At 51.4% G+C, this 18750-nt stretch overlaps 6 protein-coding genes across 6 annotated transcripts; 5 read left to right on the forward strand and 1 right to left on the reverse strand.

Annotated features, from left to right (window-relative positions):
* Positions 1-1505: 1505 nt before the first annotated feature.
* On the forward strand, positions 1506-4994 carry AtWU_04928 (glutamate dehydrogenase (NAD(+)); the record flags this gene model as incomplete). Its single annotated transcript, XM_035500039.1, has 4 exons — positions 1506-1824; positions 1898-4731; positions 4789-4889; positions 4949-4994. 4 exons carry the CDS (start codon positions 1506-1508, stop codon positions 4992-4994), a joined length of 3300 nt encoding a protein of 1099 aa, XP_035355932.1.
* A 520-nt stretch (positions 4995-5514) lies between these two features.
* AtWU_04929 (putative mitochondrial respiratory complex I chaperone (Cia84)) lies at positions 5515-7974 on the reverse strand (the record flags this gene model as incomplete). Its single annotated transcript, XM_035500040.1, has 2 exons — positions 5515-5683; positions 5765-7974. The coding sequence occupies 2 exons, from the start codon at positions 7972-7974 to the stop codon at positions 5515-5517; spliced, it is 2379 nt and encodes a 792-aa protein (XP_035355933.1).
* Positions 7975-8370: 396 nt separating this feature from the next.
* Positions 8371-9177, forward strand: AtWU_04930 (mitochondrial 37S ribosomal protein bS18m; the record flags this gene model as incomplete). Its single annotated transcript, XM_035500041.1, has 3 exons — positions 8371-8518; positions 8639-8877; positions 8971-9177. The coding sequence occupies 3 exons, from the start codon at positions 8371-8373 to the stop codon at positions 9175-9177; spliced, it is 594 nt and encodes a 197-aa protein (XP_035355934.1).
* A 517-nt stretch (positions 9178-9694) lies between these two features.
* On the forward strand, positions 9695-11671 carry AtWU_04931 (WD40 repeat domain-containing protein; the record flags this gene model as incomplete). The annotated part of the gene is made up of 3 exons (XM_035500042.1): positions 9695-9710; positions 9767-9855; positions 9938-11671. 3 exons carry the CDS (start codon positions 9695-9697, stop codon positions 11669-11671), a joined length of 1839 nt encoding a protein of 612 aa, XP_035355935.1.
* Positions 11672-12047: 376 nt separating this feature from the next.
* Positions 12048-15528, forward strand: AtWU_04932 (FUSC family protein; the record flags this gene model as incomplete). Its single annotated transcript, XM_035500043.1, has 5 exons — positions 12048-12107; positions 12310-13608; positions 13665-15138; positions 15191-15352; positions 15425-15528. 5 exons carry the CDS (start codon positions 12048-12050, stop codon positions 15526-15528), a joined length of 3099 nt encoding a protein of 1032 aa, XP_035355936.1.
* A 644-nt stretch (positions 15529-16172) lies between these two features.
* AtWU_04933 (TADA1 family protein) lies at positions 16173-17749 on the forward strand (the record flags this gene model as incomplete). Its single annotated transcript, XM_035500044.1, has 4 exons — positions 16173-16392; positions 16552-16826; positions 16907-17015; positions 17091-17749. 4 exons carry the CDS (start codon positions 16173-16175, stop codon positions 17747-17749), a joined length of 1263 nt encoding a protein of 420 aa, XP_035355937.1.
* Between the last annotated feature and the right edge of the window lie 1001 nt (positions 17750-18750).

Here is an 18750-nt window from a genome sequence, read left to right on the forward strand (position 1 = left end):
TCTTGCGGTATTTTTCACACTTGCCTCATTTGAACTAAAATGGTTCGCGATACCGAAAAAGGAAGCTGGGACCCACTCGACTTGGCATCGTGAATCGAGTCATCCGCCGTGGAGCCGTTGCACAGACGGGCCAGTATCAATGAGGGAAAGGGAAAAGGAAAAAGGGAAAAGAAGGGAACGTACATGGGAGTAAGGCAAGGAGAGAAATAAAAAATCTTCATGGATGAAAGTACCACTTCATATGCACAGTCTACTCCCGGTGTACAAGCCTCATTGAATCTGTACTACATAAAGTATCTAGCCACCGTGGTATCTTGAGTAGGAACAAAACATGAATTTGACAGTTGGAGACCACAACGGCAACGTGGAGACCCATGCACAAGGGCGGGCCATCCATGATCCTCAGGCAGAAACAGCCAGGCCGTCCAACGACTTGCCCCGGACCGGGCCCCGTTCCTGGCCGATCGCATAGCACCGGCTCTCTGGGTTTGGCTGGCTGGCCGAATGATGACTATTTGGGCTTCCCAAAGAAGTGTTGCAGGTATGACTTAATAATGGCTGTGCCATTTCGGATTAATTTCGTTTTGGGAAATCTCTGATTTATTATTTTTATTTTTTATTTTCTAATTCTTCTTTTTCTTTCGATGTGATAATAAGAAATGTTTATTATTCAATTATTATTATTTGTTTTACCTTTGGGGAAATACGACTCTTCGTCTGGCTTCAGCTCCAGTTTGTATAAAGAGCCAGCATCTGCCGTGTGGATTCGCACTGGATTTCCATTGCTTTGTTCGTGTCCATCACAGTGAATAACCTCCCTTGTGATTTGATTTGATTTGATTCAATCTGATCTGATTTGAATTTGTATCCTTCTTTCCTTCTTGGATAAATTGGATCCTCTCCACTAAATTACTTACTCTTCCCTCTTCTCTCTCCATCTTCCCCTCTCATCTGTGTTTCGTTCCATTCGTGAAATCCTAAAACTCTTTTCAACTCAAACCTCTCTGTGCATTTTATTGGTGACGTGTCGGTTGATGGCTGGTACCGACAAGTGAACCCGTTTCAGTCTGTTTGGCTCGTTTCTCTTGCTCTCCCCGATAAGCTTCGAGCTTTCGTCATTGCCCTGGCCCGTAGCAACGCCAGATCACCAATTTTCCTTTGCATCAATCGACGCTTCCATTGAGGTAGGTTTGTCGCTTGTGGTCTAGAATTTCCATTCTTTCCCTTCTTGCTTCCTTCTATATCTCTCTGCGCCGGCGCCATCTCCTGCACATCTTCGTGCAGCTGTGTGGCTGCCTTATCTTTCCCGGCTTCAGCTTCCCTCCCTCTCCTCCCCCCTCCATTCTCGCGCACGAACCAGTTTTCTTATTATCGCTAGCAGCTTGGCTCCTGTCTTTGTTAATCCATGCATGGCTCACCAGGTAGCAGGTATAAAACCCACTAGTGCCGCCTCTTTTCTGAGTTCAATTGAGCCTCTATACTCCTCTTGCCACTCCACTCCCATCATGGTCTCTCCCGCGCCTTCTTCGTCGCCTCTTTCCGACGGCCACCTCAATGGCACAAACACCCTTCCCATGCGGACGGGGCCGAAACTCTACGGGAGCAACGATGGTTCTCAGTCAGGAGCTGGAACTCCTCTTGGTTTCCAAAGACACCCCCACAATAAGATCCTTGACAATGTAGCTGGCTCCAGCGTGCGCCAACCATCGCCGCAGCCCACACATCTGGCCATCCCCGGTGGTGGCCAGCATCGCATTCTCTCCGAGGAAGACCCCGGCTATGTGGCGGCCAAATTCGAAGGGAAGGAAAAGCAAATGGAGCAAGGTGAGTGGAATTCGAAATCCGTCTAGTTCTATCGGTGGCAATTCATCTGACTCTTTGCTCTCTCATTCACTAGTCATGGATCAGCTGGAGAAGAAAGGCTTCATTCCCATTGAATTTGTCGTCGGGGAAACCGAGTGGTTCTACAACCAGCTCGGCATTGACGACACATACTTCCAGACCGAGTCTGTGGACGCTATCGTCACGCAGATTCTCTCGCTATATGCTGCCAAGGTTGCAGCTTATGCCCGTGACGACAAGAAGCTCGAAATCCGGTTGGATAAGGAAGCAGAAGATCATGCTGTCTACATTGATACCAGCAAGCCCGGTATCGCAACAGTCGAAGGCCCCGGGTATGAACAGCGGATTGATAAGAAGTATATCAACCCCTCGACTCAAGGCAACAGCTATCGCGTTGAGACCTTCCGTTCCCCGACACCTATCCCCGGTGATGATGGGCAACAGCTCCGTTGTTACTTCGTGTACAAGTGCCAGTTTGCCAACCCTAATCCCGATCCGTACGAGACCAACATCGATATCATCGGCGAAAAGAGGTTCCTGCAGAAAGCCACCCCTAACACCAAGGCGATCTACCAGGAAATCATCAGCAATGCCGTGAGCCGCTCCGGCCCGGTTATTGAGCTGTTTGAGATTGAAAAGAGCCGCGAAAAGAGACTGGTCATTGCCTACCGCCAAGGCTCTGCCATGGGGCTTTTCAGCGCGCTCTCCGATCTGTACCACTACTACCGCCTGACCAGCTCACGGAAGTACCTGGAGAACTTCTCCAACGGCATCACGGTGATTTCGCTTTACCTGCGTCCTCTTCCTAACAAGGAGATTGCCGCCAAGTATCCCCCGATTGAGGCTGCCATCCACCAGATCATCAAGGAAGTCTCCCTTTTGTACTGCATTCCGCAGAACAAGTTCCAGCACCATTTCGCTAGTGGCCGCCTTAGCTTGCAGGAAACAATCTATGCCCACTGCGCCTGGGTGTTCGTGCAGCAGTTCCTGAACCGACTGGGATCCGAATACATCTCCCTGACAGATCTTTTGGATTCGAACAACAGCGTCCATGCGGAGCTGTTGGCGAAGATCAAGAAGAGGTTGCGTACCGAGACGTTCACCTCGGACTACATCTTGGAGATCGTCAACAAGTACCCGGAACTCATCCACAAACTTTACTTGGACTTCGCCAACACGCATTACGTGCAAACGCGGGGTCCCGCCGAGGATGACTTCCTCCCCACCCTGAGTTACCTGCGTCTGCAGGTTGACGAGGTGTTGGACGGCCACAAGCTGAAGCAGCTCATCTCGAGTACTGCGGCCAATGAACATGACGAAATGGTCATGAGTGCCTTCCGCGTGTTCAACGCCTCCATCCTCAAGACCAACTTCTTCACCCCAACCAAGGTTGCTCTCAGCTTCCGACTCAACCCCGACTTCTTGCCGGAACATGAGTATCCCCAGCGCCTCTACGGTATGTTCTTGGTAATCAGCTCCGAGTTCCGTGGATTCCACTTGCGATTCCGGGATATTGCTCGTGGCGGCATCCGTATTGTCAAGAGTCGGAACAAGGAGGCCTACAGTATCAATGCGCGCTCACTATTCGACGAGAACTACAACCTTGCCAATACTCAGCAACGCAAGAACAAGGATATCCCCGAAGGTGGCGCAAAGGGTGTGATCCTGCTTGACGTTAACCATCAGGATAAGGCCCGCGTGGCTTTCGAGAAGTACATCGACAGTATCTTGGACCTGCTGCTGCCTCCTGTCAGCCCGGGAATAAAGGACCCGATTGTGGACTTGCATGGCAAGGACGAGATTCTGTTCATGGGACCCGACGAGAACACGGCCGAACTGGTCGACTGGGCCACGGAACATGCCCGCAACCGCGGTGCCCCCTGGTGGAAGTCGTTCTTCACGGGCAAGAGCCCCAAGCTCGGCGGTATCCCTCATGATACCTATGGCATGACGACCCTGTCGGTCCGTCAGTATGTGCTTGGTATCTACCGCAAGCTGAAGATCGACCCGAGCACCATCCGAAAGTTGCAGACTGGTGGGCCTGACGGCGATCTGGGCTCTAACGAGATCCTCCTGTCCAATGAGAAATACACCGCCATTGTCGACGGGTCCGGTGTGATCGTTGATCCCCAGGGGCTGAATCATGAGGAGCTTGTCAGACTCGCCAAGAAGCGGGCAACCATCTCTGAGTTCGACCTGTCGAAGCTCTCACCCAAGGGTTATCGGGTTCTGGTTGACGAAAGCAACGTTCATTTGCCAAGTGGCGAGCTGGTCCACAATGGTATGATTTTCCGCAACCTGTTCCATCTGCGTCGTGACCAGCAATATGATACATTCGTGCCTTGCGGTGGACGACCTGAGTCTATTGATCTCTCCACTGTTGGAAAACTCATCAAGGACGGAAAGGCCACCATCCCGTACATTGTCGAGGGTGCAAACCTGTTCATTACACAAGACAGCAAGCTTCGCCTCGAGAGGGCTGGTTGCATCCTGTTCAAGGATGCTTCTGCCAACAAGGGAGGTGTAACATCCTCCTCATTGGAGGTCCTGGCTTCCCTGTCTTTCGACGACGAAGAGTTTGTGGAGAACATGTGCATCCGCGAGGATGGTACCGTGCCCACATTCTACAGTGAATATGTCAAGCAGGTGCAGGAGGTCATCAAGTCAAATGCTACTCTCGAGTTTGAAGCGATTTGGCGCGAACATGAGCAGACAGGATTGCTTCGCAGCGTCCTGAGCGACCGTCTCAGTGTTGCCATCACTCAATTGGATGAAGAACTTCAGAAGACAGAGTTGTGGGACAATGTTGAGCTTCGCCGCTCCGTCCTCCACGATGCTCTGCCGAACCTCCTTCTGCAGAAGATTGGTCTCGACACCATCCTTCAGCGGGTTAGTATTACTTACAGCCCAACATAGTTCATCAACGTGATGCTGACCATTTAATAGGTGCCGGAGAACTATCTGAGAGCCATCTTTGGCAGCTACCTTGCCAGCCGCTTCGTGTATGAGTATGGTAGCAGCCCGAGCCAGTTCTCCTTCTTTGACTTGTAAGTCGTTCATTTCCCTCTCAGAACATTTGATGCATTTTTTCTAATGATGACTACAGCATGACCAAGCGTATTGCGCAGCTCAACGCGAAACACGACTCTTAGACGGATATACCTGTTTTCTTTATGATTGTGTTTGTTTGGTGATATGCATTTTCCGGGAAATACATACCTACTGCTCATCAGCAGTGTTACGGATATTCTAATTGTGACGATATCCATTGCATGGGATACAAAAAAGACATGAATAATACAGACCTAATACATCATCTTCTTTTTCTTTCCTTCTGCATCTAAGTAGTTTGCTCTGATAATTCAACTTGAATACACCCCCAGAATAGTCAGGTTGAAATTCACTGCTGCCACACTTGCAAAATTACACCTTTCGTAACTGTTGGATTTTTTGAGACATACTTAACAGGACACAGTCAAAAAAAGTTCCTACCCACACCCCAATCGATCTGTCTTGTAGCATAGATATCTACAAGGCGTAGTTGACAGGATAAATGGAAATAACAAGTTACTACACATGAATGATATGTAATGCTGCAGGCTCAGATAATGCTACATAAATAGTGAAGTAAAGTACAAATGTCACCAGCTTAATTTTACACGCATATAGTGACTAGACGACCACCTCATTGTCCTTAATGTTGAACTTCGGCCCTTCTTCATACTCGGTCCGCTCGATCTGTTCCAACTGCGCCCACAGATCGGGGTATTTATCTTTGGCCCACTTCTCAACCTCATCCTTCCAGTACTGATACGGGATGGCGTTGTAGAGTAATCCGATCCTGTAGTTGCGTATACGTTAGTACATGATTCCGGACCTAACTTGGGGTTCAACTCAAAGATGGGGAAGAGGTGAAACGTACGAGTTGCGAGTCGGCAGGTATCCAGTCTCAGCCTGCATCTTGTCCAGCGCTTCAGTGGCAAGATCAAACTCGCACTGCGCGGCCAAGGCCTCGACGTATGCCATGTAGAGTTGGCGATCAACGGTGATTTCGAGACGCTTGACCTTGCTCATCATCCGCATGGCCTCCTGGATTCCGTTGTGGTGTTTTTCACATGTCTTGAAGAAGATGGTGATGGTTTTGTGGGATGGGCCTTCATCCGATTGCAGGATGTCGCGGAATACGTCCAGCGCTTTTTCGGGCATATCGCAGGCGGCGTATGCCAGCATGAGGCCGTTCAGGAGGCGCGTGTTGAGGTCGACTTCCACGTCGAGCTTGAGCATGTTGTGGACCAGTTCGAGATTCTTCGCATCTTGGGTTCGCGCGAGGCCTTGGAAACACCGCGCGTAGGTGTCGGGTTTGGGTCGTCGGGCGAAGTCTTCTGCTTGTCGCATGTGTCCAAAGACCAGGAAGGCTAGGTCGCTACGGTCTCGCTTGAAGAATGAGCTCATTATCTCGGTTCTCAGGCTGACGCCGGATTCAGGGAACGCGAGCTGGAGTAGTCTGTACATTTCCCAGGCGTCATCGGTTTCCTGGGTCAGATCGGTGATGAAGTTGGTGAGAGTATTGCGGACTTTGGTTCTTTCTTCGGAGTCGTAGAGCCCGAGACGTGGACGAAGGAGCTCGGAGACGGCCTCCCACTCACGACGGTACAATAGCATGTGCGTCAGCGCTGCCAGAGTGTCTGCTTCCAACCGGACGTTGTTCTCGAACAACGGATCGGTGAGAGAGCCCACTTTCTCCACCACGGCATCCTCCTGACTTGAGTAGCAAAGGACGGTGATCAGCTTGTTCATCAATGGCAAGTTCTCGAGCATGATGGTCTCTGGATCGTGCAGATCTTCCATGGAGCTCAGTGCAGTCTTCACATCCCCAGCTTGAATGTACGCTTCCAATCGCAGCAGGTACGTTTGCAAGTCCGGCTCCAGGCCCCACTGGGAGGCGAGAGATGCGAACTCTACGGTCAATTCAGGGTTCTTGATAGAGTTGGCGTATTCCATCAGATCGTTCACGCATGAGATGGTGAGTGATTCGCTGGCCTCTTCGTTCCCAGCGGTCAGAATTCTGGCTTTTTCCTGGACGGCCGCAGCACTCTTAGTTTGAACAGCTTCCCAGAGAAGCGTGATATTGATGGTCTCCGAAATCGGTGCGTGCGAAAGCGACTCGAAGATAGAGCTTGCCCAATCTGTCTCGGCCTTCAGGATTGCGTAGCGGATGACAGCTTCCTTCGCGGGAACGGAGGGTTCCTCTCCGGAAAGCGAGAGACTCTCGTAGACCATTTTCAATGCCGCTAGCAGGTCCTGTTCAACGAGGATGCTGACCAGCTCTTCATGGGCATGCTGATCAAACATAATGCCGTGCTCGTTCAGCTTTTCCGTGGTGCGTCTGAGCTGGTTTCTGTCGTTGATAATGGCATAGCCTTTCATGACTGTGAGCCAAGGGGAAGGACTGGTCTTGCTCAGTCGGTTCCAGAAGTTCTCGACCACATGCCGCGCCTCATCTGGGTTACCAAGCATTGCCTGGATATGAATGTAAGATAGAAGCGCAGGACGGCTGACGTGATTGTTCCCAAATCCATGATCCGCACAAAGCTCCAAGAAAGCTAGACGGGCCATCTTTCGCACGGTTTCGTGCGCCTCTGGCAAACATTTTGCCTCCGACAGGACGTAGAGGAGATTCTCGAGGTTCTCGGTGGAAAAGACCTTTTGCCATTCCATGCGTTCCAGTTCCTCCTCGCGGGCTCTGAGGTACTTCCAGGTAGTAACAAGCAGCTTCGCATGGTAGTTCGTAATGATTCCAGGCGTTTCCGCGCGTGCAACGACAAAGTCCTGGAAAGCTTTGGCCAGAATTCCATTGGCGGGGCCTCTGCTCTGGTCACTCAGTGATCTCAGCAAGTCTCGCATTGGCTTCAGTCCAGTTTCAGAGGGCAGAATCGCAGGTTGAGGTTCGGCAGTTGGAGCCGCAAAAGCGAAAAGCCCGCGTCGCTGGGCATGGTATGGACAGAGAGGACCTAGCTTGCGGGATCGATGGCTACGAGCAGTATGCAGGAGGCGATAGTGACAGCGTGATGATGAAAGAGGCTCATTATTCAAGATGGCCCGAAAGACCCTTCTAGTCAGGTGGGACTGCATGTTGATCAAGACGTGTCGATGCGAGGAGCTCCCTGGTGAAGGGAAGTCGAGTATTTCGTTTCTTGTCTAGTTCCCTTTTCAGCAGAGACGTATGAAGTATAAGACAATTGTTTGCCAGACACCATGAAGCACGGTGTATGCACGACGTCAAGGGATGCAGAGACCGATTGGAGAATCAGGCCAATTGACGCAATGGCACCGAGGTGTGTTTCCTTGGATCGAGAGGTGGGAATGAAATGGAGAGAGACGGAGTTGCGGGCGGAAGTCCAGGCGGCTCTTGGCGCGTGCCGAAAAAAGAAAATCGATCGCATCGTCGGCCAGCTTCATCACCCCCGACCTTTTCTCTCCGGATTGTCATTCTCCTCCCCCACTCCTTGGCCATCTCACTATCCCAGTATGGCTCTTCATCTCTTTTCGTGGTCGCCTTTGCGCACCGTTGGCTCGGCCTTTGGGTCGGTGTCTGCTGCTGCTAGTGTTGCTTGTCGCTGGAATTCGACGGCTGCTGCTCCGAATCCCGCTCCTCAGCGTGGTCCCAGATCTCGGTGTAGGTGATACTACTATTCAGTCCCAGTCTCTACCCGCTTCATAGGCAGAATCTTGGGGGAACTTATCACGATCACATCCCTTTCAATTGTTCCTTTGCTAATCGTTGGCTTCAACACAGCTCCCAAAGTGTACAACCGCCGTCGTGGGCCAGTGGACCGCCGCCGATTCCTCGAGGAGCAGCGGGCTCAGAGTGAGAGCAGGGCCTTGGAGAGGTATCAGACGCGTGAATGGAAAGCCGGTGATCTCTATGCCCCTCATGATCTCAGCCCGGCAGAAATGAAGAAATGGAGGAAGCGCTACAGTCCCTCGACTGATGCCTTTGACGCACTGAACCTGAACCCTCTGGATTTGTATAAGGTATGCCGATGCATTCTGAGCCCTTGGAAAAGAAAAAAGAGCATGGTTCTTTCTAGAGATTATTGCTGATTGCTGACAATTGATGCACCACAGAACTTCTCTGTCATGTCGGAATATATCACCTCGATGGGTCGGATAAAGCACAGAAACATGACGGGTCTGCGGCCCGTTAACCAGCGCAAGATCTCCAAGGCCATTCGGAGAGCTGTTGGACTTGGTCTCATGCCCAGTGTTCACCGACACCCGGAAGTTCTGGCGGCCGAAGCAAGGTCGCGGATGGAGGGAGGAAGTGGTTACTGATTAGAGTTCCTCTGTATAACATGGGTGTAGGGTCACGGACTGGACTCGGGTTGCTTTCGATATGATACTTCATTTTTATTCTCAGCTTTTGAATTCCTTGGTGTTTTTTATCTCTCTTTGTTTTTCTATTGCTAGCCAGACAGCCTTGACGGGATGGCCTATGTACAACTACGACTATTACCATCATTATCCTCATTTCAATCCAACCAATACATATGACATTGCGCAATGACCGGGACCGAAGGGGAATTTCAGGCAGCAATCGAGACTTGACTGAATGAGCATTAATGCCTCTGATAAGACGATACCAGCAGTTATATAAGTACGTACCTGCCCGGTCAACCCACGGCAGCATCCGCGGCCCATGTGTTTCGGCGGCACCCCCACCCATACGTCAACAACCTAAACATCGCCGTGCTTCTCCCCCTTCCCCTGTTTCCCTCACCCAACATCTCTAGCTTTGGTTGATTCTACTTGTGTCTTTATTTAGCGACGGACATTGCATGTAAATACAACCATGTCTATCACGAATGGTCCGTTCCCACCTACTGCCCGATTGATTATCATTCATTGCTAACAGGCCACCTAGAATCCATCTGGGCTGCCAGCCCCTCCACCACCAGGGGTCAGCCCACCCAGCTTTCTGCGGACGCCAAGGGCGAACGGATCGCATATGCGGTATGGCATTGAAACTTTGCTGGAATTCGTGCAAATATAAAGCTTCTTCCGATGCTTACTGTCCCTTTTTTGTAATGTTCAGGCAAACAAATCGGTTTTCCTCCGCTCGATTGACAACCCCGCCATCGCCAGGCAGTACACCGAACATAAGACGCAGACCACTGTTGCCCGCTTCTCACCCTCGGGCTTCTATGTTGCCAGTGGTGATGCTAGTGGTATAGTGAGAGTCTGGGACTGTGTTGGAGAGGGTATCACCAAAGGCGAATACAGCATTGTGAATGGGCGGATCAATGATCTTGCCTGGGATGGCGATTCCCAGCGCATCATTGCTGTCGGTGACGGAAAGCAGCGTTACGGTCACTGCATTTCTTGGGACAGTGGTAACACTGTCGGCGAGATCTATGGCCACACGCAACAGATCAATTCCGTCTCGATCAGGCAGCAAAGGCCGTTGCGGGCGGCTGCCGCTGGTGATGACAAGAATCTAGTCTTCTACCACGGCGCACCATTCAAATTCAACACGGGAATCCGTGACAAGCATACCAACTATATCTATGGAGTCGGCTTCAGCCCGGATGGCTCGACATTGGTCAGTGTTGGCGCGGACCGCAAGATCTGGCTGTACGATGGCAAGACGGGAGAAGTCAGAGGCCAGATTGGCGAAGGAGAGCACAACGGCAGTATTTTCGGCCTTTCTTGGTCTAAAGACTCGCGGAAATTTGCCACAGCCAGCGCAGATAAGACTGTTAAGATTTGGGACGTGGAAGCGGGCAAGGTTACCCAGAGTTGGAACATGGGAGAGGAAGGGGCTGCAAATGTCAAGGACCAGCAGGTCGGAGTGGTCTGGCCTCAGGGAAGAAGTGATGGACTGCTGATCAGTCTTTCGTTGAGCGGCGACCTTAACTACCTAGTTGAAGGCACCCCGAAGCCCAGACAGGTCGTCCAGGGACACCAGAAGAATATCACGTCCTTGACCCAGTCTCGCTCTGGCAGCGATGCTGAGACCTTGTGGACTGGAAGTTTCGACGGCCGGGTCTGCAGCTGGGATGTTCCCACGGGGGCCGCAGAAGAAATGGAAGGCGACAGCCACACGACCTACATCGCAGGTCTCGCGCCTACACAGGAAGGCAATGGTCGGATCTACAGCGTCGCCTGGGACGACACCATTCGCTCCGTGGATATTGGTGCTAAGACTTATACCGGAATCTCTTCTAAGCTGTCGGGACAGCCCAAGGGCGTTGCAGCCGCAAATGACTTGGTGTTGGTGGGAGCGTCGGAGAGCGTCGAGATCTACAAGGACGGACAGAAGACTGGCGACTTCAAGCCTGACTTCCCAGTCACTGCGGTTGCGGCCCATGGCAACGTTGCAGCTGTCGGAGGTGAAAATGCGACCGTCCAGATCTTGGATATCGCGGCCTCGAGCCTTTCCCCCAAGGCTACCATCAAGGCCACGCGGAATGCGGTGTCTGCCTTATCTTTCTCCCCCGACGGATCTCTCCTGGCTGTGGGCGACTCTCGGGGTCGCATCCTTGTTTACAAGGTCGCAGACGGTAGCCTTGTTACTGATCGTTGGACGGCGCACACTTCTCGAATTACTTCACTTGCCTGGAACGACGACAATAACCACCTGACCAGCGGGTCATTGGATACCAACATCTTCGTCTGGAGTTTGTCCAAGCCCGGCGACTGGCTTCAGGTGTCTAACGCTCACAAAGAAGGCGTGAATGGTGTTGCCTGGATCGCCGGAGGATCTAAGATTGCCTCAGCTGGTGCTGATGCGGCAGTCAAGGTATGGAAAGTGGAAGGTCTCAATTAGAGAAGAGGCCGACTTATAGAGAATATGCCAAAGTGTATAGTGAACGTTTGAGGTTTTTGGCTGGTCCACAATGTATTTGCTTAGTTTTAATTCTCTGGCTTTCTGAGTTCAAGTCATTATTCAAATGTTACCAGTTTGTAGAGAGGCATCTCAGAGTGTAGAAAGCGGGCTGGGATGACGCGGGCGTGACCCGTGCGTGAGTCTCGTCGCAATGCCCGCTCGCATTGGTCACCGGACCTTCCAAGCTCTCCACCGGCGCACAAGATCATGGTGGAACAAGGCCTTGTTCCTGTTCCTGTTCCAGTGTCGCCAGTTCCGGCAGTCTCCTCTATACGCTCGAGTGGAAACTGGGAAGGGAAAATGAGGTAAACAGATCATGTCTCTGCCGGGCGACTCATCGAGCAGCGGTGCCCGGCGCTTTCTGCGCCCGAAGAAGGTAAGCTGCATAGCTAGCTATCTCCAACCACTACCTAGCTAGCATTACTATCTAGCTAGCTAGGTTGCTTGGCCTAGACTTCTTCCCCTTGCCTCAACCTCTACGGGTTAACGGTGCATCCCCGACCCTGCCAAAAACGCCTGTCAGCACGGGGAATAGAAGAAGCTTATGTCGCGTTGCTGATCCATATTGCTTTTCTCAGTTACGCTACGCAACCTTCGTCTTACCGAGAACGGGCCAGCGACTCAAGGGCCTCATTAATCTACGAAACCCATATCCTGACCCACATGGGGATAGCGACAACGATGAACGACGGCCACTTCTCCCCAGAAATGTCATCGAGTGCCCCAAGAGCCTCCCAGCACGGCTCTGGTATGGACTTCAACATACATGGCCCTGGATGCATGAGTTCGTTTCGTCGGAGCTAGGAATTGGCGTTTTGAAGTGCAGTCTAGCTTACTTGCTTGGATCACTCGCGACCTTTGTCCCGGCCATTGCGTCGTTCCTGGGCCATCAAGATGGCAAACATATGGTTGCTACCGTCACGGTCTACTTTCATCCAGCGAGATCGCAGGGCGGCATGTACAAGGCTTTGATTTGTGCCTTTCTTGCCTTCCTTTATGCTGCCTTCATCTCTCTCACCAGCATGTGTGTCTCAATGTTCTTTCAGGACACTTTACATATGCTCCCCGTGGGACATGCCGTCGTGCTCATTGTATTCTGCGGCGGCGGGCTAGGCTTCATTGGTTGGACGAAACAGAGACTCGGCGATCCGCTTGTTAACGTCGCATGCTCCCTAGCTTCATTGTCGACCATAACTGTCTTAACTAAGGAGGGTGCAGTACAAAGTGGGGATCTATCGTTTGCGAAGATCTCTCAGGTTCTTAAGATGGTCGTGATGGGAGTCACCATCACAATGGCCGTGTCTTTTCTGATCTTCCCCATATCCGCACGCAAAAAGCTCCGATCCAACTTGACTACTGTCACTGAAAGCTTGGCGACAATGTTGGCTCTGATCACTGAAAGCTTCCTCAGTGGCTCCGAAGAGGAACTCCAGACTGAAGAGTTCACCAACACGGCTGCGCGCCATAAAAAAGCATATGCGCAGCTAGACAAGCTTGTAAGGGAGGCGAAGCTTGAGCATTTTGTGGCAGGCACGGAAAAAGAGTACCGACTGGAGAAGAAGTTAGTTCGTTGGGTGCAGGACATCACTCATAATATGGGTGGTTTACGCAGTGCAGCCCATCTGCAGTTCCAATTGCTCAAACCAACGGAGCTCGCACAGCTACAGAGTCACGCCCCCGAAACCGGCCCTATGCCCTTGATAAGTCCGTGGTCACTCCATGAAGATGGGCCGTTCCTGGAACGAATCGATGAGCAACCAGACGAAGAAGACAGACTCGGGGCTGCTGATATGAACAACGCCAATGGTAACCCAACGAATCCTCTGCATCCGGCAGATATATTTGCCCTCTTTATCAGCCATTTAGGGCCTTCTATGGTGAGCTATCATGTCGATAGATGAAGCGGAGATCAGTGAATGCTAATAGTCCACAGCGCTCGCTTGCGTTTACCCTAAAAGAAATATTCAGAGACATCCCGTTCACTCCCGCGCCTGAATTTAGAGTTTCCGTCAACAGTCGCTACCGGACGAGTCTAGATCGTGCGCTTGAGCTCTATAGACAGTCGCGCGAAGAAGCGCTCAAGACCATCTATAGACAACGCGAGCTCACCGGGGTACAAGAGCTAGAAGTTGAAGCTGATTTGGAAGAGGTTTCTGCAAGCTGTGGACACTTCAGTTTCTCTTTGCTGGAGTTTGGTGAGCAATTAAAAGAGCTTTTAGATATATTGGATGAACTACAACTGGAAAGTGAGGAAAGACCGACAGGGAGATGTTGGAGCTGGCTTAAGTTTTGGCGATGGGGTGGCCCTGGAACGAGGAAGAATGACATGGAGCAGTCGTTGGCTCCAACGGCTGATGACACAGGCGCAGCACCTCGGCGGGATATGACCAGCTCACCGGAGTCATCTGTTAGCCCTTCACCGGCCAAGATCGAGAGAGTTACCTCTGCCGCCGAGAAGCGTCTCGGCTATCGCATATGGAGGTCGCTGGGGTTCTTCCGCCGCGACGATACCAAATTCGCGATCAAAGTCGGAGCAGGCGCTGCACTATATGCCTTGCCGTCATTCCTCCAATCTACTCGGCCCTTCTATTCCCATTGGCGAGGTGAATGGGGGCTCTTGTCCTACATGTTGGTATGTTCCATGACGATTGGTGCTTCCAATACTACGGGGTATGCACGGTTCTTTGGTACATGCCTGGGGGCACTGTGTGCCATCCTTTCATGGTACGTGAGTGCAGAAAACGTGTTCGCTCTCGCTTTCCTGGGGTTGCTCATGGCCACTTGGAACTTCTACCTCATCATTGTCCGCGGCCAAGGTCCAATGGGCCGGTTTATCATGCTCACCTACAACCTCTCAGTGCTATACGCCTACTCACTTACCCAGAAGGAAGGCAGGGACGACCAAGATGAAGGGGGCGATAGCCCAATCATTACTGAAATCGCCCTTCACCGAGTGGCGGCGGTTTTGTCAGGCTGCGTGTGGGGTATCATCATCACGCGAGTCATATGGCCGATCAGCGCCCGGGAAAGGTTGAAAGAGGGCCTGAGCCTATTATGGCTACGGATGAGTCTGATCTGGAAGCGCGGTCCTTTGTCCACAATGGCCTTCCCCCAAGAGACTGCAGGCTTCATGAGTGCTCGGGAGAAGTTGGAGGTGGAGCGGTTCCTGTCGCATCTGGAGTCCCTCCAAGCCTCTGCGCGATCTGAGTTTGAGTTGAAAAGCGCCTTCCAGGATGCCAGCTATGGCAATATTTTGCGGCGCACTCGAAGCCTGGTGGATGCATTTGTCGCCATCAACCTGGAGTTGGTCAAGAATATGACCGCATCGGAAGGGGAACTCGCTATACTTCAGTATACAGTAAAAGAAAGGCAGCAATTATCCTCCCGCATTAGCCATCTGCTATCTGGTAAGTTTCACGAATGTAGCCATTGATTATTGGTAATTGACGAATGCAATAGTCATGGCCTCCTCGATGAAGCTGGAGTATCCATTGAGCGACGTCCTCCCCAGCGTGGAGCATGCACGAGATCGGCTCCTCGCACGGCTCTTTCACTATCGCAAGGACATTGAAACGTCACGGCTATCAACAGACGAAGACTATGCCCTACTTTACGCCTATAGTACGTTACGGAGCCCCTTATTTTCATTGGAATAATGAAAGGAAACATGGCTGACTCTAGACGCGATTACAGTTCTGGTGACGGGGCAAATTTCGGTGGAGATTGAAGCGATCATGGGTGAGATCAGCCGGCTCTTCGGGGTCCTACATGAGGATGCAGTGAAGCTGTATTCCTAGTGAGGAGAATAATAGAGATTGATTCTGGTGTTTGTAAATCACTCTTTTATTGGGTGTATTTGCCTATGGTTATAGCTCAAAGAGACTAAGGCGGTGAGAGGTATAGAGAGAGAGAGAGAGAGAGAGTCGCGGTGGTCATCTTTCCAAGTGCGCGCGGGGGATGCCGTAGAAAAGCAGATTGCCCTTGTCAAGTAAAAGAAGCTACAAAGTAAATAAACGACGACAATGACTTAATTTGGAACAAAAAAATATATAATAATAAATTAGAAAGTCCAGTCTGTGGGCAAGTAAAATACCACCGGGTGACCTTTGAGTTGCAAGTGGATGGACGGCGGGATTCAATCCAATCCATCTTCCCCAGACTTACCCAACTTCCACTTAACTAACCACCTCGAACTTCCTCATCCGTCTGGCCTGCCTTTGCCCTCCCTTCTCCTTCCACCTCCCCCCTCCCATCGCCCATCAATTTGCTTGTCACTGTCTCTCCATCTGGCGTGTCGACCACACCGTCTGACACGCTTTACTCCGATCGTTTTCGCCTCCGGTTTTCCTGGATCTGGTATGACTCGCGCTTCATGAAGGCGTAGTTCTCCCCACCCCCGGCTTCGCGCAGCCCGTCGCGCTTCGGCGAGCCCTCGCAAACAATGCAGATCGATCCGGCTGCTCTGAGTCGGACAGACTCGGCCTCTACTACAATAGCCTCGTCCAAAAGCACTGCTCCAAATGCTCCGCCAACACAGAAGTCTACCAAAGCCCTCATTTCCGTGCCGCGCCTGGACCTCGAGCCCATCTACACCGAGCTGAAGGCCGCCATCGGTGACAATTGGGCCGAATACAAAGAAGCTACCTCGCTCTTTCTTCTAGGTATGTCTGTGCATGGTCACGTCTATCTTACTTTCTATTTGCGAGAGTCTAGCTATACTGTTGTTCTCGACATTCCTGTCTCTTATCTTCTTATAAGCCTCGGTCCCACTTTTACCCTGAATGCGTATGCTGACGCCGCCCTTCTCTCCCAACGAACAGGACAACTGAACCAGAGCGAATTGTCGTCGCGAGTCGATCATATAATATGCGCCGATCAAAAAACTGAGCATCTACATAACAATTTCGTATGCGCGATTATCGGCAATCTTACAAGGGATCTTCCAGATCATGGTGTCGCAAGCTGGGTGTCGGCGAACGACAAGCCGTCCGTCGTGTCAAAGCCGACATCGGGCGATGCCGCTGAACAAAGGCTCAAGACGGAGGTTATGCAACTCCCTCCCCGGGATCGTCGACGAATCAAAGCTATCCCCGAGGTATGCGACCTGATCCAGAGATGCGACAGCTTCCCCCCTGATATGTGCGCGTACAAGGCTGACGGTGGATCTATACAAAGCGTGACCCCCATGAACTCGCGCCCAACGAACTGGAGGAATATCATTTGGCGAAACAGATCAAGTTGCCAAGTCAAGTACCAGCTAGTGCGGGCGGGTTGAATAAGACAAGTAGGTTCATGCCTGGCATCTCGTCTGCTTTTATATGCTCGACCAAAGGTCGCTAACCATTCTGGTTCCTCGAAGACTGGGAACTCGAAATTCGAAAACGATATGCACAGCCTCTGGCGTCAGAGTCCGGCGAATTTCCGGACGCCGAATCTATCCACGCACGTATGGTTCCCATTTGCTACGAGGAATCAATCGTCAGCGGTGCAAGCCTTCCCTGTGCCGAGTTCATGGCGATCGCAACGGAGACTTTTGTCAAGGAAGTTCTATCCGTGGTATTCTCGCGGACGAGATCGAACGGCCCTTCAGGCACAATTAACGGCATGATGATGCGCAAGTACCGACAGCAGCTTGAAAGTGAGGAATTGGCATTCACACGAGGAGAGATCGTCAAGGATAGCGCGACCGGTCTTCTCCCAGTTGAGGCCAAGGAGGCAAGCACCCGAAAACCCTTGGGCGTGCGAGATCTCCGATTATCCTTAGAACTCGGCGGAGGTGTCCTGAGTCATATGCCTCTACTCGTGGATCAGATCATGGGTGGGTATCTCGAGGATGAGTTAGAAACAGACAAGCAAGACCGAGTCGAGGAGGTGATCGATGTCCCCGACACAAAGCCCGACAGTTACATGGACGAAATGGACGTGGATGAGGCGGAGTTCGACTGGGAAGGTGGGACAGTCACGGATCGGGAGCAATTGGGTGCCCTTCTGGATGAGTGTCTGTCAATGGCCTCGTGAGAGAAGTCATTCTCCGCTCCTCTCCAGCCCTGGCTGGCCTCTCTTTTCTACAAAATCTCTTTCTGTCCTTCTGTCTTTTCCTTCCCCCTTCACTGTTACCCCGGTTTCTTGCTACTTTGATCCAAACAGGATCAAACACCGCATCATCCCGGTCTCGCAGAGGAGGTGAAACAGGCGTCTTGGGAGTCATCGGGGGAAAGCCATTATCGTCAATTTTTTGCATCTGGCGCGGAGTTCGAAGAGTATCGATTTTTCTCTTTTCTTCTTCTATCTTATACCTCTTTTCTCTCTCTTTTGAAATTTCCTCTTTGTTCCCTACTGTCCGAGTTATCTTACCCTCCATCCCTCCTTTCTCCTTCCCTCTTTCTTATTTTCTCACCCCTCGAGCTGTCACACCCATACCGGGCACAGTCAAGTTACTTTCTTGGTCGTGGTCCAATGCGGTCACTTGGTACACCCCGTACGAATCCCTTGACGTGCTGGATCAATATTCGTCTGCAACCAGGGTTTATATCCGCCCGTGGAAGAGAACCTGGGAAAGGACAAGGGTACCATACCTATCTTGACCTCCCAAGCAACATGCGCTGGACATATCTGCAGATGTGCATGGCCCCACCGTCATCTCGACTAGAGGAAAACGTTACTTATAACCCGAACTCGGGCATCCATCAGGATGAACAGCTTGTTCGCCCGCTCTTTACTATCTATATACCTGGGGGAAAACGTGAAGGATCTACATGCTTGTTGGCGCAAACTGGTGGTGAATAACGATAGGAAGAAGAATCGTGTTGTGTGTTTGCTATTTACTGTACATTATCTTGTCTTCCATTCTTGGCTTGCATATGCTTGCTGGGAACCGTTTTACCGGGTGATCATGATAGAGAGAAAGAGAGACCTCATGAGACAGACTTCTACAAGAGAAATGTCTCAGCAACCCCGCCACGCGCAGGACCAATTGGTTGTATGGTTGGTTTGATCTGCAACTGCAACACTCTTAATGC

This window comes from Aspergillus tubingensis (assembly GCF_013340325.1).
Source record: "Aspergillus tubingensis WU-2223L DNA, scaffold_6, whole genome shotgun sequence".
NCBI lineage: Eukaryota > Fungi > Ascomycota > Eurotiomycetes > Eurotiales > Aspergillaceae > Aspergillus > Aspergillus tubingensis.